Source organism: Colius striatus, chromosome 1, assembly GCF_028858725.1.
Source record: "Colius striatus isolate bColStr4 chromosome 1, bColStr4.1.hap1, whole genome shotgun sequence".
Taxonomy (NCBI): domain Eukaryota; kingdom Metazoa; phylum Chordata; class Aves; order Coliiformes; family Coliidae; genus Colius; species Colius striatus.
The window spans coordinates 199,448,934-199,474,296 of NC_084759.1; the positions used below are offsets into that span (position 1 = coordinate 199,448,934).

A 25,363-nucleotide genomic window follows, 5' to 3' on the forward strand; every position below is an offset into this window, starting at 1 on the left:
ACCCCCCTGCAGAAATTCCCACCTAGATAACGTTGCAGAGGAAGGTGTCCAGGCAGGTTTTGAAGACCTCCAAGGAAGGAGCCTATGACCCTCCCTGGGCAGCCTGTGCCAGGGCTCCCTCACCTGAACAGTGAAATACTTTTTTCTTAAGTTTAAATGGAACTTAGTGTGTTCCAGCTTCATTCCCATTACCCCTTGTCCTATTGCTAGCTACAATAGAGAAAAAGGATGTCCCAACCTCCTGGCACCCACCCTTTAGATATTTTTAAATATAAATAAGATCACCCCTCAGTCTCCTCTTCTCCAGACTAAACAGCCCCAGTTCCCGCAGCCTTTCCTTGTATGAAAGATGTTCCAGTCCCCTGATCATCTTGGTGGCCCTGCACTGGACTCTCTCCAGCAGTTCCCTGTCCCTCTTGAGCTGGGGAGCCCAGAACTGGACACAGTACCTCATGGAGGACTTCACCCTGATATCTGACTGTTTGCATCTGCTTTCTCAGTTTAGAAATACACAAAAATTGCAGACCCAGCCTGCTCTCAGGTGGAACAACTATTCTTGACAAAAAAAGGATGGAGACTGGGATATGATCCCAAGCTGAGACATTAAGAATTATGTTTGAGAGGCCTTTTTTATCTTGATGTGGGATTAAAATTTGTTGACACACCCAGTGCATTTTAATACAATCAATAGGCTTAGAGACAGCCAAAATTAGGCTTTTATTTCAGCTGGAAAGTGGTTTCTGCCCAAATAAATTCAGAGAAAATATTTTTGTAAGGAGACAAGGTTTTTCAGGCAGAAAGTACAAAAGCTGTTTACAGAGCCTTCAGCATTTGATCACAAAGCCCAGAGTAAAGCTGGAGAGAGCAGAGTGGTCTCTGGTCTAGCATTCCTCCGTCCTTTCTCCTCTGACTGTGGGGACCACCTAGGTCAGGTTGCACAGGAATGCATCCAGGCATGTTTTGAAAACCTCTAGAGGAGACTCCACACCCTCTCTGGACAGCCTGTGCCAGGGCTCCATCATCCTTACAGTAAATTCATTTTTCCTTATGTTTAAGTGGAACTTTTTGTGTTCCAGCTTGTGTCTCTTACCCCTTGTCCTGTCATTTGAAACAACAGAAAAAAGTGGTGTCTCATCCTCTTGACAAACACCCTTTAAATACTTCTGTAAATTAGATCCTCCCTCAGTCATCTCTTCTCCAGACTAAACAGCCCCAGTTCCTGCAGCCTTTCCTCTTAAGGAAGATGTTCCAGTCCCCTGATCATCTTGGTGGACTCTCTCCAGCAGTTCCCTGTCCCTGTTGAGCTGGAGAGCCCAGAACTGGACATAGGACTCCAGATGAGGCCTCACCAGGGCAGAGTAGAGGAAAAGCAGAATCTCCCTCGAGCTGCTGGCTATACTCTTCTTGGTGCACCCCAGGATGCCATTGGCCTTCTTGGCCTTGAGGGCACACTGCAGGCTCATGGTTAGTCCTCCCAAGTCTCTCTCTGCAGAGTTGCTCTCCAGCAGGTCATTTGCCAGCCTGTACTGGTGCATGGGGTTGTTGCTTCCCAGATGCAGGACTCTGCATTTGTCCTTGTTGAACCTCATGAGGTTCCTCTCTGCCCAACTCTCAAGCTGGTCGAGATCCTGCTGAATGGCACCACAGCCTTCTGGGGAATCAGCCAGTCCTCCCAGTGTGGTGTCATCAGCCAACTTGCTGAGGGTACATTCTGTCTCCTCATGCAGGTCGTCGATGAAGATGTTAAACAAGACTGGCCCCAGAACCAACTTCTGTGGAACCCCACTGGCCACAAGGCTGCAGCTCCTGTGTGGCCTGATCTAGGTGGACCTGCTTTAGCAGGAGAGTTGGACTAGATATGATCTCTGGAGGTCTCTTCCAACCTCTACTCTTCTGTGATTGAGTCAACCTATTCTGAGTCAACTCGATTCTGTGCCATTGATCACCACCCTCTGGGCTCTGTCATTCAGCCAGCTCTCAATCCACTTCACTGTCCACTCATCCAAGCCACACTGCCTGAGCTTTCTGATGAGGATGTTATGGGAGGCAGTGTCAAGGTAGACGACATCTGCTGCTCTCCCCTCATCTAGCCAGACAGTCATGCCATCATAGGCTATTGGGTTGGTCAAGCTGGATTTCCCCTTCATTTTTGTGTTTAGAGATGGTATCCAGGATGAGTTGTTCCATCACCTTTCTGGGGATGGAGGTGAGGCTGACCAGCCTGTAGTTTCCTGGATCTTCCTTCTTGCCCTTGCTGAAGATTGGAGTGACATTGGTCTTCCTCCAGTCCTCAGGCACCTCACTTTTGCTCCATGATTGTTCAAAAGTGATGGAGGGTGGTTTAGCAATAATACCAGTCAGCTCCCTCAGCACTGCTGGGTACATCCCATCAGGCCCCTTAGATTTTTGGGTGTTGAGCTTGCCCAACAGGTCTCTATCCCCATTCTCATGCACTAAGGGAGTCTTATATTCTCCAGAAGAGAATGGAATTCTTCTAATATTAACCCAAACTGTCTTTTCTAACACTAAATAAATGAAGCATATGTTAGGGAAGATAGTTTGGGTTAATCCTGCCTAGGGCAAAGGCAAAGCCATCCCTGGGACCGTTTTTGCTCAAGGACTTGTACGAAATCAGTGGGTGATGCAGAAGGATGAGGAAGTTCAATGTCTACCTCAGGGGGATTTGATTTTGGGTGAGAATAGCCAAGTAACCCCACTGGAGGTTCCTTCACTCCATAAATGGCACTTTGTCATAAACACCCAGGGTTTTGTCCCATGGCAAAGGCTGTATTCACATACTGGAGTGCCAGAACCAGTTCTAATACAAGCACTTTGAGCAACAGCTGGTGGATTTGTGGGTCTGATTCAACAAGTGAATCTGCTGTTCTGCCTCGTGTGTTTTCTGATAACCCTTTGCCCTAAGTGTGCTCTTCAGAAAGGGGTGAGCTGATGAGGGAGATGCACCTAAAGCTGAGACTAGAGAAGCTGAAGCAGAGGGTTGATATCATCTGAGCAGGAAACTTGAAAGACTGCTATGACAGATGAGGCCCTGAAGTCATGGACTACATTAACCCAATGGACAGGTTAGAGGGATAGGCCATGAACTAAAGGAATGATATCTGTGTGTGAGCTTTATGTACATATAAACATAATGACAGGAGAATGTTGATAAATAATTAGAATGTGTATGACCTGGGCACGGTGTAGACAGTATAGAATAAAGGGTGGATAGTGTCCTGGGTTTGGCAAGGACAGGGTCAACTTTCCCTAGAAGCCAGGCTATTCCATAGGATGCTGAGGTCATGCTCAGTATATAGAGGCAGCTGCCAGGCTGGTCTCTTACCCTCAGGAGCAGTTACACTGGGCATCCCTCCTTTTCTGTGTTCCTTTGCTGTCGTTATGGCTGTTTGTTCTCTCCTTGTGTGTTCTCTTAGATTGTCCTTATCTCAAGACACAAAACTTTACTTTTTCATTCTACTCCCCATCTTGCTGAGGAGGGGAGGAGTAATCAACTGTATTGTTTGGTCACTGTCAGCTGGGCTTAGACCATGACAGCCTCTAAGAAACATTAAAGATACCTCAGAGAGAGTCACCACTTTGGCAAAAAAAGCCAACAAGAAAAAAATCAATTTAGAAAAACAGCGTCTTTCCAAAGAGACTATGATGCCACTTCAACAGTGATGATTTCACACTTCCCAGTATCTTGATCCGTGCAGGTAACATGCAGGGACCCATCCCTAGATGAAAGAGAAAGGTACGTTTAGGACTATCTCAACACACTACTTGGTATGACACTGCATGTTCTACAGAGGATAACCAATAGACTTCATATAGACAAAAGGAAGAAAAGATGAGCATCAAAACATCCAGTGAAGAACAATGTTACAACACAGCTGAAATTGACCTATGAAATTTAGTTTATTGAGCATTTAGGTGTGCCTTCCATTAAAGCACAAAGAACAGATTCAGGAGTGTTTTTTCTTATCGAGTGCAAATTTCTATATCACTAATGAGGTAATTTAGGAGAAGCCTATTAATATAGCACTAATACAGCTGATCGTTAACATAAGAAAACGAAGTATTTTGAACTCAAATAGCAAGCAGGGATTGTTTTACAGCAACATCTAGACAACTTTCATATTATTTGTAAAAGCAGTATCTACTTCAGGACAGTCCTCAGAAGACAAACACGCCTTGACTGCTTAGAATTCCACCTTCTGATATCTTTATAAATCATTTAGACTATTTCAATACGAGTGCTTGGGCTCACTTAAGGCCTAAGAAGGTGTCTTCAATATCACGTCATTCCCATTCCCCACCCTGACATGATGCTTCATGTTTTCCCATAATAAATAGGTAATTCTGTAGAATTCTATAAAAAGTAGATTTATAAAGCCTGATATTCTGTGGCATTGTTTCTTGTGCTCAACAACCCCATCTCTGAAAGGTTTTATCACAAATCCTGCATGAGAAGTCCTCTGTGGATTCCTTCACAACTAAAAACCACAGCTTCTACTTTAGTTTTTCCCTAAGAGTGTAGGAATTCAACAGTACTACCTGACCCCCTTTCATGGGAAATCTGAGATCCCAACTGCTCTCAAGCATGGTTAAACTGATCAACAGTTCAAATAATCTATATATAATTGTGCTGAGTTTATTCCTCGAGGAAGCAGATGAAAGCACACAAGGGACAGCATAAAGCCCACACTCCTACAGAATTCACCCCTGCTAGGATAGAGTACTGTAAGCAACAAACTGATGAAGTTTCTCAACACAATATTAAACATGTAAGAAGAGAAAAGACTGTCAGAAGCGTGACATAAATCAAATAGCAGAACAATAAATATTTTGGGTACCTTTTCATAGTGAGGACAGTTAGTAATTCATGTAGGCCATCCTCCTTTTTATCTAAATCCTGGAGTACAATCTATATATACAAAAAAAGAAAAGATGTTAAATTATAATGTTCTCTAAATCCTTCTACAACAGATAAGAGAAGTTGTACAGTAGCTAAACTGTGCAAATCATTCTGTTTAGCATCTCATATAATAATTCCATTCTGGTACACATCATTCATTTGTAGCTATTTGCACTCACTGTTTCAGTGGTTTTGTTTCAGGGTCTGTCACTAAGACAGCTGGGGTACTTACAACTCCCACAGAAACACCTTAGTGTGTTCCTCAGGATTAGTTTTGTAACTTGTGGGAACATCCTTTCCTTGTCTCCTTAAAGATGTTTGGGGAGGTCTAAGGTGGAACAACTTTCTCCAGTATTCCATCCATTTCAGCCACACCCTCCTCAATGATCCTCGTACACCAAAGCCAAGGTAAGCACATCATCACTGTTTCAATAGGTTGAATCACAATCACACAGTAGTCAGGGTTGGAAGGGACCTCTAGGTATCATCCAGCCCAACTCCCTGCTACATCAGATCCATCTAGATCAGGTCACACAGGATCACATCCAGGCAGGTTTGAAAACCTCCAGAGGAGGCTCTACACCCTCCCATGGCAGTCTGTGCCAAGGCTCCCTCACCCTTACAGCAGTTTGTCCGTAGATCAGGTGAGGTTGTAATCATACCATCTAACCACTGAAAAAACACCATCAAATGCAGTACTTAATACCAAGATCCGGTCCAATCTAGGAAGACCAAGAAGTAATGCTCAGTACCTAGACATAATGTCTCCCAGAAGTATTGTTTCTAAAATGTTGGAGAGGTTGCACTACTGCAATGACTTGTTATGATCTCTCAGTTCCAGGTGAGCTTGGCACAGTACTGCCTAATGTCAAACACCACCAGCCATTTAGAAATGCATAAAGGAAACTTGAGTTTCTTTACAAAGTGTTTAATACTTCATAACACATCTATAAAAGAACACTTAAAGAGATAGGAATCATCCTAATTTTCTAACATGAAACTCTGTAGGGTCTTGTGGTTTTGGGGGTTTCTTTTTTTCAGATCCACTCAATTTCCAAATGGTTGATACTAAAAGTACATGTGAACATGTACATACTCACCTGTGCAAATTTCTCTTCTTCACTCGTGGGACTTTTGCCCAAGGACTCGTATAGCTCGAGGCAGATGGAAGAGGCGTTTCCAGGAGCATGCAGGGTGTGCTGCCTTCGGGCTGGTAACGGTGTCCCTGATGGAAACAGCACTGTGAATCTGTCAGCACCTGACTTGTCTACTCCCTTTAAAAAGAGACAACAAAAATAAGTTCATGTCTTTCTCTTAAGCACTTTACTGAGCTGGAAGTGTTACAACAGTGTTCCGTGACAAAAGAAATCTGAGATTCATTCTCTCTGCCACATTTATCATTGCAGCAAGAAAATAAAATTGATGTTCCCAGAGATGAATGAGAAAGTCCAATAATGACAACATCACAAAGACACAATCTATTTCCCCTTAAAATCAGTTTTTCCCTGTCTTTTTATTTGGTAATACACCCAAGTTACCACTTACTGTTATCTATAGCCAATCTGTAGAGCTAGTAATAAATACTGTTTCTCTAGCATCACTTGTGTAAGTAGAGCTCTATATTCATTACAGCAGTAAAACTTTAACTTAAACACAGCCTTACCTTAAGAAGAATATCTTTGGCAGAGCACTCAATAAGTGTTTCTTCTTCTAACAAAGGATTCTCTTTCCCTAGCAGAATTCCTGCCTCTATGGCTGCACCAATGGGAATAACTTCATCTGGAGGAATTGAATTCAATAATTCCACAGTTGGGAAAATGTCTTTGATCAGCTGCTGTAGCCTTGGGATTCGAGCAGACCCACCACAGAGAACTACCTGGAAAACATGCCTTAATGATTTCAAATCTTTCTTCTAACAGATAAAAACAGACAGGCCACAACCTGCAATACAGAAATGCAAACTGCTCTGGGATATTTTATCATCTGTGGTTATTAAAAGAGAAACTGGTGCTATCCTTACTTGACTTCTGTTACTTTTGTATTTGAAGTTAAAGGAAACAGCTTGCAGGTTTGAAACGGTGTCTTGAAAGAGTATTTCTTATGGTAAGCATCAGCTAGATGAAGGAACAGTTTAAGAACTGAGGAATTAATCACAAAGTAGCATCAGGTTGGAAGGGACCCCCAGAGCTCATCTAGTCTAATCTCCTGCCCGTAACAGGACCAGTTACAACAGGCTGCTGAGGACCTTGTTCCCAGGGATATGGATGCCACAGATTCTGTTGGTCTTTGTTTCAGTGTTTGATTACCCTCACACTACAAATTCTTTTATTGGTATCTAAAATTTCTCCATGTTGTGCTGGTTGCCACTCACCCTTCCATCATGCACCTACAGGAAGGAGTAAGTCAGGCTTTGCCTCATGAATGCCTTCCTATCTGGGAACTGTAGGCAGCACTCATCTCCTCTGAGCCTCTTCTTACAGTTGAGCAAACCCAACACTCTTGGCCCAAACCATCTCCAACTGGACTGGCTTCAGTAGGTCAGTACCTTTCATCTCCTGTGAAGCCCCCAAATGATGAGATCATATCTGCGTGCTGTCCAAGCGCCCCAGAGGGAAATACACACTTTCCTGTGCCCATGGCTACACCCTTGCTATTGCAGCCCAGCACACAGCTAGTCTTTGCTGCAGAAGCACACTGCTGACTGCTGTTAAAACTGTCTATTGTAACCCTGAGGTCTTTTCCTGCAAAGCTGCTTGCCTGCAACTGCTAGCCTGTCCTGCTGCATGGGATTATCCCACACCAGACTCTATATTTGCCTTTGTTGATCTTTATTATCCTTTTCACCATCAGATTAGGTCATTGTCACTCCTCTCCCACTGAAATACTCTAAATTTCTCTTCCTTTTTTCAGCCCCTCTGAATAGCAACCTTGACCTACAATGGTATGGACTGCTCCCCTTGTTTTGGTACTGTCTACAGACTGTCTGAGAGCACGTGCTACCCCATCAGCTGTGTTTCTTAAGAGAGACATTAATTAAATGATATTAGCCGTAGTATTAAATGCTGAGTGATATCATTGATAACCAGCTGTTATTTACTGATATTGTACAAGAAAAAAAAAATCCTTGAAACCCTTCTCTTTTAACAGGAACTTTTTTGAGATCAACCAGATCTGGAAAGAAAGCCAGTTCCCACTTTTCTTCATGTGAAACATAAGAGTTGACAATTAAGTTTGTGTATTTTTACATTTAAGGTGTTTTCTCTCCCCACTAAAGTATTAAGGTCTGAGAGAACAGCACATTGGGCCATCGAAAAAATACTGCCAACAGAAACCAAAAGACATTCTTTTAAAAAATGGCCTAAGGCACTTCATTATTCTACCAGCAAAACTCAGACACGACACACCAAACATTAATGAAGAGTCTGAAATGGCATCATGCAGTTCCTCTCTTCTACCAAAGCAAAGAAGACATTTGAACAAAAGGAGTGTTTGCTACTTCCTCACCATCTTTGGTATTAAAGCACTGTGTAGTTTGGCATCTAATGTGTTCCTAAGTTTAAGCTAATAAGGAGGACCACAGGCACCAGGTAGACACTAAGTGATTTGTTCAACTCTTAAGAGAAAAGTCAAAACTCAGGCTTAATTCAGAAGTGTCAGCCAACTCCATCCAAAGCTCAGTGAAGGCAGAAGAAGGTCAGTATATTAAACACAAAAAGATGGTACTCAGCTCTATCAAGAGTTACATAAACACACCAAATGGAGACACATCCTCCCTCATTTACTCAAAATGCAGCAGTAAAAAATTCCTTTACTCTGGACCTTACTTTATACTTAAGTAAATGAAATCAACTAAAAGCAAAGACAGGAGCTTTAAAGGTCTTGAGTCTACATACTTTGTTGGATCTGAACCAAAAACTGCTTAAACACATAATGATATAATCTCAGTCTGCAAGGAAAACAAGCCCCATAAATATTCTCGTGGAGTTACAAAGCATACTACAGACAAGTGGATTTCAATTGTTACCTTATTAATATCATCTGCTGTAAATCCAACTTGCTGCAAGAGTTTCTTAATTGCTTCTACACATTTACTAAACAATGAAGAACAGATCAGTTCAAACCTGGCCCTGGAAGAAAAAGAAAAGAAAATTCAAGTGTCATTTCATCCATTAAATAGCTGAAATGGAACAACAATCATTTTTACAATATGCCTTGGTTCTCTAGCTATACCAGGTGCTAAGGGACTTGTTTTTTTTAAAAATCTGATTCCCTCAACTGTTACTCTTGAAGAATCAATTTTGTTGCTGCTGTTGTGCTGATTCTACCCCTGGAACGCACATTCACTCTTCTTCAATGTACTCTACAAAACAACATGTATTGATAAAAACCAGTATTGTCTTGAGTTGTGTGGGAAAATAAGCAGCAAAAATCCTGACAATGTCCTGGTTTTGGCTGAGATAGTTAATTTTTCTCCTAGTAGCTGCTACAGGGCCACAGTTTAGATTTATGCTGAAGAGAATGCTGATAACACACGGTTACTGCTGAACAGTGCTTGCAAGCATCAAGGCCAACGTGTGGACAAGAAATTGGGAGGAAACACGACCAGGAGAGCTGATCCAAACTAGCCCAAGAGCTATTCCATATCACAGAATGTCATGAGCAGTATAGAAACTGGGTGGACAACAATGATTGTTTGGCCAGGGCAGGTAGATCACTGCTCAGGCATCAGTCAGCAAGTGGAGGGCAACTGCATTGGGCATCACTTGTTTTTTATTGGGGTTTGTTTTTCTTAGTTACTATTATTATACTTTATTCCTCTTACTGTTATAACAAAGGGTAGGTTAAGCTAACTGAAAGACAAACTTGTGCTTGTCTCAGGTTCTTTGAAGACTGAATTGGAAGTTTTACTCTGTACAAATACAGGATGTCAAGGACTAACATCCTTACCCAAAACTGAGCTAAAACAAGTTACACTGTGTTGCTTGATACACTGGCAAACATCCTGTGCCTTATTTTACCAGATCCAACTGCTACACAGCTCTGCAATTTAAAGGTCTCCTTCATTTTGCTAAAGCTGCTGCTGACTGGATGAGTAATAAAAACTAGCTCCTCATTAATAGATCACTCCAAGAAAAAGGAGACTTAGAGTAGGACACCACAGTGTAAGCAAAGAGACAGAAAATATCTTTCTAGTCCTGCTATCAAGAAGAGGCAAGATCAAGACTGCCATGGCTCCTATAATTCTGGAACCCCTTTTTAATGAAAAAGCCTAGAAGTCTTCTTTTCTTTTAAGGGTGGGCAACAGGATGGGGGCAACCACCTTGGAGTAATTACAGCATCTATTCCCCTTTCATCAATAACCAGACTCCAAAGATGAGGTCTTCCTGTGTATTTTTGCACTTTATTTTCTAACCATTGTTAGTGTTACTATCCCAATTACTATATAGTATCACAGAACGATTTAGATTGGGAAAGACCTTCAAGATCAAGTCCAACTATTCTCCCAGTACTGCCACAGTCACCACTAAAACATGTCCCTCAGTGCCAAAGCTACACAGTTTCTGAGTACCTCCAGAGGTGGTGACTCCAGCACTTCCCTGGGCAGCCTGTGACAATGCTTGACAGCCCTTTCAATGAAAAGATTGTTACTCATATCTAATCTAAACCTGGTGCAACTTGAAGTCGTTTCCTCTTGTCCTGTTGCTTGCTACTTGAGAAGAGACTGACCCTCACCTCACTATAATCTTCTTTCAAGGAGTTGCAGAGAGTGATCATGTCTCCCCTTAGCCTTCTCTTCTCTAGGCTAAACACCCCCAGTTCCCTCAGCTGCTCCTCAAGTCTTGTGCTCCAGACCCTTCCCCACCTCTGCTGCCCATCTCTAGACACGCTCCAATATCTCAATGTCTTGTAGTCAGAGGCCCAAAACTGAACACAGCACTCGGGGTGCATCGTTGGTCCTGGTCCTGCTAGTCACACTGTTTCTGATACAAGGCATAAAAGAATCATTACTATGAAACAAAGCTGAAACAAAGCAAGTTGGTTTTCTATCTTATTTCCATTTCTAACATTAACACCACTACAAATCAAAGCTTATTGAACAACCTGAACACCACCTGAAAAGATTTCAAGCATAGTGTTCTACAACAGCAGTAGCTTCAAGATTTGCTTTACCTGGATACGTTACAATCAAAGTCCAATCCATCATACAGTGAATCTACAAAACAGTTTGCACTTCCCAGGGTCGACAACGAGTGCTTTGCAATATCAGCGCTGTTCATTAACTTCATCATAGCTCTGGGATTTCCTCTAATGTCATGTTTACAAGACCTACATTTTTTTAAAACAAGTAGAGAAATCAGTTTAGAAAAGCAGGACTTTGAGTGCTAACACTAGATTTCTGGAAGGGAAACGAGATTAAAGCTATTGAACTTTTTTTTTCTGTAGAAGCTCACGAGTAACATGCTCACAAATGCCCTTGCACTTAAAAATGACTTCAGGTAACATTTACCCAAACACTTCCCAGTCTTCCTCCTTGGCCCTCAACAACTGACCACTGCTTTAGTATCTTTATTTGAGCTATTTTGCTCACAGACAGTCTGCTAGATCTAACATCCCAATACGGTATGTTTATTCTTCTTTTAAAGCAACCATCAGATAAAGGATCTCGTCCCAACTGCAATATGCTTGGAATTCAAAACCTACCTCTGAAATTCAGAAGCCAAGTGTTGTGCTAGAGCCTCTGTGAAGCAAACTCCACCAACGCTATCATCTGTGTTTGTAGCAAGCACACGGTATATTCCACTGTTTACTTCTATGACTGTGATAGAAAGCGATGTTCCACCAAGCTTATAAACCAACACATTGCTGACATGTTAAAAAGAAAATAAATTGAAAGTAGCATCAATAAGCCATCTAAAATTCTGCTGACTTTGACCCACTGTCTAAAATGATGACCATCATATAACATATTGCAGGTTTTAATCAGTTTTGTCAACCCAATTTGATTTGGTGTGTTTGTATTTAATGCATCTTAGTACTACTGACTACTTAAAAGTTCCCTGAAGATCAAAATGAGTCTATTCCATACAGTGAGAGGAAACAATGTTTTTTCTACAACTCAATGGAGAAGTGAATATTACATTCAAGATTATAGGCATTATATTACATGAGGGGGTAATAAACACCAACCAAAAGGAAAAGAAACATATCTCTGCACTGACAGGCTTTGCTATTAGGAAAATCTTGTGAATCATCTAAATATTCCTATGGGAAACCCAATGCAGCTACTGGACCCAGAAACTGTGCTTTAGTTCTTCTAGTGTACATAAAATGACCTCATCTCCCACAATTACAAAACAGTTTTACCAGTATTTGTTTAAGGAGGGACGCATTTTTCAAGTCAATCAGCTCATTAAAGAGTAAGACAGAAGCTGAGGCCAAATAAAAATAAAACCCAAACCACATGGATTTAGAACACTAAAGCTTTAGAACTTCTATGTTACTTGGTTTGTTGAGATAAAAAGAGAAAAGCAAGCCTTAAATCATTAATTTTGTACTGACTGCTAAGGCAACACAGCATTCCCCCACTTAAGGTTTCTCTAAGTACAGCAGCCTAATTTTAAGCAGTAAAATACCAGCATTTTACCTTTTCCCAGTGGGGGAATCTTGGCCAATTCCATAAGCCAGGAGAGCTGCAGACGGTTCATGAATTAATCTCATAACATTGAATCCAGCAGCTGCAGCTGCTTCCCTGTGATGAGGCACAACAGCATTTCATTTTACTTTCCAGATTTCACTAGTCACATGATGCTGTTAAGATTTCACCTGAACTGCAACTCAGAACTTGGTTACAGCACGTCATCAACAAAACAAAGTGACTTGAAAAGAAAGGTATGAAGGAGTCTGGTTGCTACTGTGCTCTTCACATGGTTGGATCTGCTGTGTGCTCACTGTCAAAGCCAACACTGATATATCAGTCCACATACCCCACTAGAAAAGAGCAAGGGAAAAAGCCATCCCTCAACAAGATGAAAGATACCACTCTCAATCACTTGGTAACTTTTCTTCAGGTGTGGTATTAAAGTTCTAGGTACATTATTTCGATGAGTATGACGATTCACTTACAAATCAACTTCTGCACCTCACTTCTAACATTTTCTTTACATGTTTTCATTTGAAACTTCAGTAATGCTGGGCCTGCCCTGCAAGATGCTTCTTCCACTTTAGAGTTATTTTGAAACTTGTACACCAAAGCAAGAGACTGTTTCGTTTTTTATACTGCAAATACCCAGCTCACTGATGTTTTAGAATCAACTTGAAGCGTGCTTTAAGTATTTCATGACGGTTAAACATAAGGGCTTCTGTAGATCAGGCAACAGAAACTGATGCTTCCTGTATCTTGCACAGCTCTAAGTCTATTTGTTTTCATATGAAGGAAATTTTACAGCAGAACTTTTTCCAAACAGAACTTCCAAGTAGGGTACTGGTGTGTACCTCTCTGCTCTCTGACAAAACAGTCCTCAGTAAAGTCACATAATACCACTCGGTTTGGTGAATATTGTCATATGAAGGGAGGGGTTATTATGGAGTGCTGAAAAACTATTTGCATTTCAAAGGGGACACTGAAGATCCACATCTGAAATGACATTCTATCCTTGATGATACCAAAATTGCCTCTCACTTTAACTGAATCAGAATTTTGTTTTGGTTACAGCACTGAACTCCCTGAAAAATTTCTCAAGTCAGGATTTAATCTCCCAATTCAAATAACACTCCAATGCCTTGACTGATTGTCACAAACTGGAATCCAGCAGGAGAATCCTCACTCCTGATCCACCATGGTCTGCTTTAGGCACATTAAACAACAGAAAAATCTAAATCCTCTTACCCAAGGGCATTTTTCTGATTCTCTCCAAAATCAAATGGTACAGTGATAACAACATCGTTTACATCTGAACCCAAAGCAGACTGAGCAGTTTCTGTTTATAAACACAGACAGAATATGTTGATTAAAAACAAAAACAAACCCCAATATAGCACATCTTAAAAATATGAGGACAGCTTAAAGAAAAAAAACCATGTTATGGTTTCACTTGTCATATACCTTTCATTTTACTGAAAATTAGTTTTGCCACATCTTCTGGGTTAATGAGTTTATTATCTATTTCATACTGAAGTTTTCCATTCTTCTCAACTATCTGTAAGCAAAAACAACACACCTTTGTTAGATGTGTAATTTAGTTACTAACAAAAAGGTAATGTTTAATTGAGTTTGTTCAAAGTAAAAGGCATGAGACTGTGTAAATACTTTCTGCATTAGCAATCTACTGTAGAAGAATAAATGTTTCCATGACGCTTATCAAAGATCACAAAAAAACTTGTGTTACCCAACAGACATGACAGTGATGTCCACATTTACTTAAAAGGCTCTAGACTTCCTTTTTCTATTAAGAAACCTTCCTTAGTACAAAGGCAAAATTTAGGAAAAAAGTACTTTCCTGCTTATGTTCTGTAAGAGAAACCAACAATGACTTAACACAAGCATGTCAACATGAACGTGCAAAACCAGAGAAACACTCCTTTCTAAGAATTTATTTTCCAGGATAATTTTCCCTTGTTTTGGAAAAAAGTTTTAGCAACAGGTACAGTATTATCCAAATTAAACACTGAAATGAAATCAAGTGGTTGGGCATTTTTATCGCAAAATGCTGTAACCTGACCATCTTCTACCAGCTCTAGGAAACACCACAATTACCCAAATATATAAAGAACCATCCCTTCTGAGAATGGCCGAGAGATATCTATAATTTTTCTGTTGGACTATGTTATGATTGTAAATTCCATAACACAGAATTATAGAATCATTTCAGCTGGAACAAACCTTTAAAATCATCGAGTCCAGCCTTTGTCCCAGCCCTGTCAACCACTAGATCAGTTCCCTAAGTGCAACATCCACCCACGTCTTAAACCCCTTCAGGGACCTCCAGCACCTCCCTGGGCAGCCTGTTCCAATGCCTGACAACCCTTTCAGGAAAGAAATTCTTCCTCAGATCCAGCTTGAACCTCTCCTGGTGCAACTTGAGGCCATTTCCTCTTGTTCTATTGCTTGTCACTAGAGAGAACATGGTTAAGTTCCCTACTTTATAAAACCATAAACATCCTTTAGAGCAGCAAACAGGCCTCAGAGTGAGAGCTGATCACTTCAGAACACAAACATGACCTGGCACAAAAAAATGCTGAGAAGTATAAAATTATCCCAGTTATTCTGGGAACATACTCACTGAACATTTGCTTTCTGCAATGTACTTCTCTGCCTGTGGGTCACCAGAGCTGTCCAGACAAATTCAAAATAACAAAATTAGTCATATGCTCAAATAACATTGCATAAATTCATCCTGCTGACATCTACAGAGCATAAAGCTACACTTCAAACCAAATTCCCATTTCCACATTTAAATAGGAGAAGAAAAAGCAACAGTTCTGACTGCTGGTACCTTTCAATCTCCTTTCCCCAAACTAAGGATTGAAAAAACACTTAATAGTCAGTGAAAAGGGAAAACAAAACTTTTTTTTTTGCATAGAATCATAGAATGGTAGAGGTTGGAAGGCACCTTTAGAGACCATCTAGTCCAACCCCCCTGCAGAAGCAGGTTCACCTAGATCAGGTCACATGAATGTGTCCAGGCGGGTTTTTAAAACCTCCAAGGAAGGAGCCTCCACACCCTCCCTGGGCAGCCTGTGCCAGGGCTCCCTCACTGAAACAGTCAAATACTTTTTTCTTAGGTTTAAACGGAACTTTTTGTGTTCCAGCTTCATCGCATTACCCCTTGTCCTGTTGCTAGATACAATGGAAAAAAAGTGCTGCCCCAACCTCCTGACACCCACCATTTTGGTACTAATAGATATTAATCAGATCTCCCCTCAATCTCTCCAGACTAAACAGCCCCAGTTCCTGCAGCCTTTCCTCATAAGGAAGATGTTCCATTCCCCTGATCATCTTGGTGGCCCTGCACTGGCCTCTCTCCAGCAGCTCCTTGTCCCTCTTGAGCTGAGGAGCCCAGAACTGGACACAATACTCCAGATGAGGCCTCACCAGGGCAGAGGAAAGGGGGAGCAGAACCTCCCTCGACCTGCTGGCTGCACTCTTCTTGATACATCCCAGGATGCCATTGGCCTTCTTGGCCTCGAGGGTACATTGCTGGCTCATGGTTAGTTTGCCAACCAGTAATCTCAGGTCTCTCTGCAAAGCTGTTCTCCAGCAGGTCAATCCCCAGCCTGTATGATGCATGGAATTGTTCCTCCCGAGGTGCAGGACTCTGCACTTGGCCTTGCTTTAAACCTGCTACTTCAATAACCATGCTAAGGCACCTCACACTGCAAAGCACCTCACACTGTCTGAAATAACATGGCTGAAATAAGTGATCCTTAACCCTGTCCTTATTACATAATTTTTGTATCCATGACATGGAGACAAATACATCAGAAGCGAGATCATCTTGTCAACCCCTTTCAATGAAAGAGCTGTAACATGCAGCTAGGTTATCACTGAAAGTTTTCTTGCATTTCTGATTTCAAATCTAAGCCAACTAGTTCCAGTATCCTGCTAAACGCCAGTGCAAATAACCACAACACCATTAACTACAGAATCACAACAGGTATTAGGTCAACATGTTTCATGACTGTAATAAATGCAACATTTTTTCATGCAAATAAAACTACAATGAATTTTATAGTTGCAGGAAAGCATCAAGATAACAGCAAGATGTTTTAGTTAAGAAACTTAAATAGACATCAGAAGTAAGTATGTAAGTTGTTACTAAATTTCACCATTGACTTTTGCAAATTCAGGTACTAAATACTACACATCTCTTCAGCCCTGGAATGAAATCACAGAATCTCTAGGGTTGGAAGGGACCTCGAAAAATAATCTAGTCCAACCCTCTTGCCAGAGCAGGACAATGAACCTCTAAGATACAATATAGTCTACAATACCATATAACTTAATTGCCATCACACTGGACTAAAACACCTCCAACATCAATCCTGAGGCTACTTTCACTGATGAGCTTTAACTAAACGTCTTGCCACTGAAATCAGGAAAAAACCTCTCAAAACCAATTTAGAGTTGAAAAGCAGGCAGTACTTTATCTGGGCCTAGGTGGCTCCTCCTAACACACACCTACACACCCCTAAGCTCCATTTGTTAAAGCTTTTATTATTCAGCTACATCCATGAGTTATGTATCAGACTGCCTAGAACAGTTTTATCTATTCACTGTATTTCCTAAAACAAATTTGCATGATCATTATGCATGTGGTTTAAGTCACTGTGAGGCTTCCACGGGGTCTTTGGCAGTTGGTAGTGCTTGATGGTGGTCATATAAGAATGCCCTTTGGCTGAACTCTTCTTTAGGTTCTCTGTATAAGGCATGGGTCCTTTATTTTCAAGTTAATTTTTAGCTTATTGGCCTAGGATAGAAAGGGGCTAGAGACACCCATTTCCATTCCCTCTTCTACCCTTTCCACTTCTTCATCCAGCCATGGCAGTATCCTTTTGTCTTTCACGTTTTGCCATTCTACTTCCACATTCTCCCTTTCCCTTTCACGCCTCTTCTCTTACCTTCGCCCAAGGATCTGCTTTACTTTCACCACAGTGTTTGAAAGATTCCTTATTCTACTTTGCTTGGCTGCTAAGCCAACAACCTAAACAAGAGAAATAGAGAGGAAACGAAGTGAGCAGCAGGCGGAACCTCCCTCCCTCCCTCCGCTGGGCTGCGAGCCGCCGCCTCGGAAGGGAAGCCTCACCTCCTCGCTCTCCGAGAACGCAACAACCGCGGGCGTCACCCTGTCCCCGGCGTCGTTGGCGACCACGTCGGCGCGGCCATCCTGCAGAAAGAGACCCCACGGGTCAGCCACCCGTCGGGACACTCCGGCCCGAGGGGCCGCAGGAGAGCACAACCCGCCCCGCCGCTCCTCACCTTGTAGACGGCGGCGCAGGCACAGCTCGCGCCGAGATGCACACCGATGGCCGCCATCAGCCCACGCGCCACCGCCCCCCCACAACGCACCGCGCGCCGCCCCGCCCCACTCCCAACCAATCCAGCTCCCCTCCTCGCCCCGGCCGCCAATCAGAGCCCGCACCGCGCGCTCTCGCCAGCCAATCACGGAGAGGCGCAGTTGGAAGTGGCGTCACCGCCGGCGCAGCCACAGCAGCAGCGCGGTGTGGTGGGCGTGCGGGGCTCCGCTGGCGCTGCGAGCGGGCTGGCTGCGAGCTGGTTGCGGCAGTGCCGGCGCTCACAGCCTCACCGCAGGCGCTGGAGCACACGGAGACGGCGGGGAGATGTTTTCCATTGGGTGTGTGTGGTGATGAGTGCAGCAGTGGCGCTGAGCGTGCGCAGCCTCAGGCGGGAGGCGTCTGAGGGCAGAGATGGGGGTGTCGTAGAGTCACAGGGTGGTGGGGCTTGGAAGGGACCTTCAGAGGTCATCCAGTCCAAGCGCCTCCTAAAGCGGGTTCCCCTGCATTAGGTCACACAGGAACGTGTCCAGGGGGGTTTGGAACCACCAGAGGAGACTCCACACCCTCCCTGGGCATCCTGTGCCAGGGCTCCCTCACCTCTACATTAAATAAGTTTATCCTTATTTTGAAGTGGAACTTTCTGTCTTCCAGCTTATGTCTGTTGCCTCTTGTCCTGACACTGGCCACTACAGAAAAAAAAAAGTTGCCCTATCCTCCTGACATCCACCCTTACAAGTGTTAATGGGATCCCCCTCAGATCCTCTCCTTCAGGCTGAACAGCCTCAGTTTCTGCAGCCTTTCCTCATAAGAAAGATGCTCTTCTTTCCAGAAGTTCCCTATCCGTCTTGAGCTGAGGAGCCCAGAACTGGACACAGGACTCCAGATGAGGCCTCACCAGGGCAGAGCAGAGAGGGAGAAGAACCTCCCTTGAACTGCTGGCCACACTTCTTGATGCATCCCAGGATGCCATTGGCCTTCTTGGCCACGAGGGCACATTGCTGGCTCATGTTCAGTTTATTATCAATCTGGACTCCCAGGTCTCTCTCTGCAGAGCTGCTCTTCAGCAGTTCGACCCCCAGCCTGTACTGGTGCACGGGGTTGTTCCTTCCCAGATACAAAACTCCGCACCTGCCTTTGTTGAACCTCATGAGATTTCTCTTGCCCAACTCTCAAGCCTGCCAAATTCATACTGAATGGCAGCGAATGTTATGTTGCAGTTCTATGGGAGAAATCTGTCCAGGCATTACCTAAGGGGAGAAAAAAGAAGAGATTAATCAGTCCTTGGGGAATGTAACATAATTCACACAACTCAGTTATTCCTGGTCAGAGCCATTGCTGTGCTGGAGGCTCCTCAAATTTTGTATGGCCTTGCATGCAAGGAACAGCAAAGTTGTCTGTGTACCTTAATGGGGAGCAGGTCACCTTATATATGTGTCTTTGGGTCCTCTCACTGCAAAGATGACAGGGCTTCTGTAGGTTGTGGTGCTCATTTGCCTCTCATTTCCATAGGGAGTCTAATTGCCCTGCAGTACCATCTCACTCAATGTTTCTGAAGTAAAGATTGTCCTTATCCTGCTTTATATGTGGTATGCTGAAGGGTTAAAGGATTGAATGAAGACAGAGGTGAAGAGAGTTCTCTGGAGGCACAAAGGGATTTTGTTCCCAAAACTGATCCTGGGCTTCTTAAGCTGTGGGATAGATAAGCTTCCTTTCAGTAACTGAGCTTGCTGAAGTCTGACCAAATCTGGAGCTCAGGCTACTGTCGATCTGAGAGATAATGGCAGTGTTGATAAAGGTGAGATTTGTATAATTGAAAACAGTACCTTTGAAAGGTGTATCTCGTTTCTGCCTGCTCTTGGAAATGGAGGAATGAAAGAGATAAGAGGAAGGGTAAAGGTGAACCAGCGAGACTTATGGGGGCTGGAGAAAGGTATTGTAGAAGAAAGCAATTATAAAAATGATGCTTTTCATAGAATCATAGAATTGTTTTGGTTGGAAAAGACTTTTAAGGTCATCAAATCCAACCACTAACCTCACACAACCAAGCCCACCACTAAACCATGTTCCTCAGCACCTCATCTATTCGTCTTTTAAATATCTGCAGGGATGGGGACTCCACCACCTCCCTGGGCAGCCTGGGCCAGTGTCTAACAATCTTCTCAGTGAAAAAGTTCTTCCTAATTTCCAATCTAAACCTCTTCTGGTGCAACATGAGGCCATTTCCTCTTGTCAAAGTAAAGACAGAGAGTTTTAGAAGAGATACTGAAGACAGGAGGGTATAAGTAGAACAGAGCCCCAGTACAGAAATCATCCAAGAATAATTTTCCCATGCTTTCCCCCAAATCCTGATACCATTTGCACAACTTACAACAATAGATCAGTGTATCTAATCTGTGCTTGTAGCCAACGCTGCTAATACCTATGTGACTAAGCACATCTGTGATTATTTTCCAGTTGTTGTTGTGCCATGGACACGTCAGGATGGACACACAGAAGTTCTGCTTTTCTTAACTGTGTAAGCAGTTAATGTTCTGTCTAAATCTGCACAGAAGCAGGCACGAAATGCCTTCACAAGGGTTTGTGGTGGCCAGTGCTGTTTGTTGAGGAATTAAAAGACCTGTCTATCTGTGCCCTTCCTGTCTTTTTGGGTGGTGTCCTGAGCTAAATGGAAGCTCTGAGGTTGCACTGAGCTTTATTGAGCTGGGGTAGGGTGAACAACCTACTTCTAAATAAAAGGGGAAGAGGGTACCCTGCTTGCTATGGCACTTCTGTAAGTAAGGGAAAGCCTTGATATGCTTGTTCACTAAAGGTAGAGTTCAGGCAAACACTGAACAGTAACCTGGTTTCAGGATGCAGGAGAATTTGATGTTTCATATCTCCAGCAGAACTATCTCTTAGTCAGAAATCCAGCCCCAGTCTGAAGTCCTGCACATCTTCAGGCACCTACATCAAAGAAACAAGCCCACCATGCTCCTCCTGCAACAAACTCACCTCTGATTTAGCTGAAACCTCTTAGTATTATTTCCCAGCTGACAAACCAGTGGCACAAACATTCAAAGCATCAGAGTTGACCCTTCTCTCCTAGTCTGCCACACACCTCTCAGCCATCCAAAAAGCAGAGCAGGCACTGTTAGAGCAGCTCTTGGCACAGTATGTCATGAGCTCACCCAAACTCCTTCAGTACTGAGGGCTTTCAGTCAGCCTGAGAGCCTGGAATGCAAAAATGGCTCTCCCCTGGCACTGCCCACAGCCAGCTGACTGTAGGGAAATCACAGAGATTATGACAAAAAGGCAGTAACATCTGCAGTTATTTAAAGCAGAAGCTCTGTTAAAGAAATGGACGGGTTTGCAACTGGTAAATAGTATATATGCTAAAATGTCATTTGGGTTGAGGAAAGAAGGATGGGAGAACTTCTTTTAAATGTCTTGTGTGTGTTCTGACTTAATTCTCAGGAAATTAAGCTCCAAGGAGAATAGAGATGGTACCTGCAGGACCATGGCTTGTGATTGTCTCAAGTCTGGGGATGTGAACAGAACCAATGGAGTCAATTCTCAGGAGAGCTGCAGAAGAGCCTGTCTGCAGGGGGCCCTGGCTTTGAACACATCCTCTTCCCCAACATAGTTATGAGAGACTGTACTGTCTTACTGGAGATGCTGACATCCTACTATTGGAAACCTTCTGTTCCCAGCACTTGCCTTCATAAAAGCATCCAGGTGATTATATTTTTTTTTTTGGTCCATAAAAAGAGGCTCTTCAAACTCATTACCTAAATCTCCCAAGTAATTGCACCATCCTTATGCATTACATTACTTATTTTGGGTGCAGGAGCACTTGCTCTTGGGAGATCTGCCTGTATAGCACCCCCAAAGTTGCTGGATTTTGGTGGAGGCTGTTACAAAAACACTCAATAAAGTTGATTTCGGTATCCTCATTGTTTCATAATCAGAGTACCTAAGTGATGCAGAAGAAGCGAGCTCAGATAGTTGATTTGATTAATTAAATGCTTAAATTAAATATGAGGATCAGGGATGACTGCTATGGAGTCTTCTCATAGCTTTCCAAACCCGATGAAGTCCATGGAAAAGCTCGATAGGCAAACCTGTTGCAAGCTGGTGTTAGTGCCTGTAGGTGGCATAAACGCCGCGTGTAAGCGCAGTGCCACGACTCATCTGCAGCGGATGGTCTGTTAGGCAGCTCAGTAGGTTTGCACCATAGCTGAAGCCAGATTTATTCTTTTGTGCTTATTAGAGAATGTACCAATATTTTAAAATATATTTTAGATGACATAAAGCATATTAAACAGCTATTTGATTTTGCTTGTAAGTCAAGGATGTTTTCTTTCTCTTTTCTTGAACTACTTTTGATTGCAAAATAAACCATCCTTTATTGCACTCCACATCACAAACTCTAGTCACAAAGTAAGACAAATATTCTTTTCTTGCAGCCTTAAACAACTAGACCTCCATCCTCCAATGTCCCTCTCCTGGGACACTGGTCACTCTTCAGTAGATGAACTGCTGCCCTATGCTGCAGTATCCTGAGGGAATACTGCGACTCCATCAGATACATTCTGTCTGAAAGCAGCCTTGTCCTGCAGGTATGACCCTCTTCCAAGTTACTCCAGTACAGTTCTTCTCTGCTGCCATTCAGCCAGTTGTGGATTATCCCTCTTGACAGGAGTAAGAAGGCAGTAAAGGCTAATTAAATTGGGACATGGTGGTTGGACTCAATACTCTTAGAGGTCTTTTCCAACCAAAATGATCCTGTGATTCTATAAACACTGCAGACATATCTGATCATCAGAACTGAGAACTAGCACAAGGCACCTTTGACAAGGCTTTGTTGACTACTATGAAAATCAAATATGTATAGGTTTCTTTAGAGTAAGGGTAAGCATGTGCCACAGATAATTGCATGTACAATCTGTGTTAAAAAGAAACATGTAATATTCTCATTGAGAGTTGCTGGAAGCTATCAGGCACTATCATCTCTAGGCAGATCTATGATGGTCACAGTTGGCTCAACAGCTTTATTACTCTTGCCAAGTCTGAGAACTTTTAACCATACATACAAATGATTGTCATTTTTTTCCTAAGGAAAATAATAGAGAAGTCTTCAAATAACTTCCTTTTAAATTGTTGGCCTTTTTCCTCTCTGTGCTCCAGTTTTTCTGTCTCCTAAATGATGTCAAATCCATGTTGAAAGGGTTTAATAATAGATAGGAAGTGTACAGAGATCCCTGGCTGGAAGATGCTCTATAAATATAAAATGTTATGGTTAATAATGCAGATCTAAGTTAGAACATGAATTACAAAGAGCACTATGAGGCAGTCCCAGAGCTTTCCAGGCAAAATCCTTGGTAAAATATGCCTCAAATTTTCTTTTGTGCTCTGGGTAGAAAACCTTGCTGTAAGGCAAGTTCAATAGAAACCAGAATGGTGTTTAAACCAGCAGTTTAAGAAGAGCCAACTAACAAAAGCAATTGTGATCAGCATCAGGTTAGTTAGTGATGGATGTAATTGTAGTCAAAGAACTGATTTAGACATGAGGGTGCCAACTTGAGGCAAATAGCTTACTCTGTACACCATCAGAGATTTGCTATCTGACCTTGAGGAGGTCATTTAATTTTACTGTTTCTTGAGTTCTTCATCTGAATAAAAAAACCCTCAGACCAACCCAGAGCAGCATTTTCTCTTCCTCCCAAGGGTGTTATGAGGATAACCACATTAATTGGTTGCCTGTTTAGAGGTGAGTGTAATAGGATGGAGTAGCTGGAACATAGCTCTTCCTTATATCTGCTGACCAGTCCTGGTCAGTATCATGTCAACTAAATTGATTTTTGCAGAAGGTGATTAAACACAATTAAATGTCCATGTTAAAACCAATGCTAAGATTAGCTTTATTGGACTGAGATCAAAGTGATGATAGATCTGAGCTCCTTTTATTAAAAAAGTGTTAATGGGATACACATAGAGCTGACAGAGTGATTTCCTTTCCCACAAACCCACCATTATCTATAAAGCTAAAAGATGAAATTAGAGGGCTTTTTTTACCCTACAGAGCAGTCCTTTTTTATTTTAAAGTATTAATGATCCCTGTCTTTTGCTAAGTTGCTAACATTCCTCTGGCAGCTTTTCCAGTGTCTGCTGTTCAGCTTAAGGTTTCTATTTTCTTGTTGCAATATTTAAAGAATTTTTGGACAGATTTTACAATTCACTTAAAAGAAATTTGGATTTTGCTGTGGACACCATGGCTGGTCAGCAGCTGTGGGGATGCAAAAGGAAAAGAGCAGCATCTGGAACCATTCTCCTTTGTTTTGAGTTCTGAGAAAATCCCAGTTAAATGATAGAATTTGTGTTCAATAAAAATCCCTGTCCATCTGCACTCGTGGGCATTGATTCAAATCCAGTAATGACAATAATAATGATAATTATGAGTAACAGAGGACAGTCCTGTGGCCTGTGTGAAGTGAATTCGGAGGAGCTGTGTTTAATTTCCAGCATATATGGCTGCATGTTGTTGGACAGCCGTTGAAATCAGTGGGAATCTTTCCAGAAGCTTCCCTGGTCATTGGCTGAGGCCCTAAACGGCCTATTGCTTCAGAGGAAAATTAACATAGTTGTTGGCAGCTCACCAGCTGATGACTGAATAGATACACCAAAATCCCCTTCCACCTTTCCAGGCTGAAACTGGGAAAAGTCAGGGGTGCAGAGGAGGGAGGCTAAACTGCTGATGAGCAGATGGTCACACTGTTCTCCCTTAGGATCAGTTTCAGGCCTTCAGAGCTATTTCAGACACCCAGTATTTTTTACCTTGTGATATTCTAGTTTTAATGATGTAGGCCCAAAGAGCTGCCTTTAAAAGAATAACTGTCACTTCTGTGGAAAGCTACATGTGTTTATGGAGCTGAAAGGCTTCTTGTTCAGGGCAGACCTGGGGTCCAGGCAGTTGGGATCTACTAATCCTACCACAGGAGCTTTGTGCAATTAGGCAGTGTTGTAAAATCTCTCCAGGCTCTGATGTTAATCAGTCATGCTACAGGGACTCGCTTCTTTGGGAGCAGGAGGGGAATCCCTGAAGCCTTTGCAGAAAACCTGCTCCAGAAGACACAACTGCTTTCTGGTAGCTCATAAGAAGGTTTTAAGCCATCTTCAGCAGACAGAGCTGCAGCACCAATCTCTTCCCTTGGCCTGCCCTTTGAAGAAAGGCATATGCTGGACTTTCAGCTCTGGATTTTCCCAGGTTATCACTTGGGGAATTTCCTGGCCTGTTCTCATGCCCAGAGGTTATTCCGCTGAGTGCTGCTCAAGCACAGATCAAAAAGACAAGATCTGCTTAAAGAACTTAGTCATAATAAAGGTGAAATGTGAAGACACGAGCCAAACCAACAGGAATTCCTTGGGGTTCAGAGAAACAGTGAATCAATCTGG

General features: G+C 42.6%; 1 protein-coding gene across 1 annotated transcript; it reads right to left on the reverse strand.

The window, feature by feature from the left end:
- Positions 1-688: 688 nt before the first annotated feature.
- Positions 689-17,961, reverse strand: HSPA14 (heat shock protein family A (Hsp70) member 14). The gene is made up of 14 exons (XM_062019858.1): positions 17,895-17,961; positions 17,722-17,802; positions 17,537-17,619; positions 15,199-15,247; positions 14,022-14,115; positions 13,806-13,896; positions 12,564-12,668; positions 11,621-11,782; positions 11,090-11,245; positions 8,943-9,045; positions 6,582-6,794; positions 6,019-6,192; positions 4,857-4,927; positions 689-3,737 (listed from the first exon to the last, which is right to left on the reverse strand). Exons 1-14 carry the CDS (start codon positions 17,949-17,951, stop codon positions 3,659-3,661), a joined length of 1,518 nt encoding a protein of 505 aa, XP_061875842.1. The 5' UTR covers positions 17,952-17,961; the 3' UTR covers positions 689-3,658.
- Between the last annotated feature and the right edge of the window lie 7,402 nt (positions 17,962-25,363).

What these genes read in the sequence shown, in the direction of transcription:
- HSPA14 (XM_062019858.1), bottom strand. Translation starts at nt 17,951, where the DNA reads ATGGCGGCCATCGGTGTGCATCTCGGCGCGAGCTGTGCCTGCGCCGCC. An exon ending in CCTGCGCCGCCGTCTACAAG is followed by an intron (nt 17,803 to 17,894) that starts GTGAGGAGCGGC and finishes CTCTTTCTGCAG; the next exon opens with GATGGCCGCGCCGACGTGGT. An exon ending in GATTCCCCCACTGGGAAAAG is followed by an intron (nt 11,783 to 12,563) that starts GTAAAATGCTGG and finishes TTAACATGTCAG; the next exon opens with CAATGTGTTGGTTTATAAGC.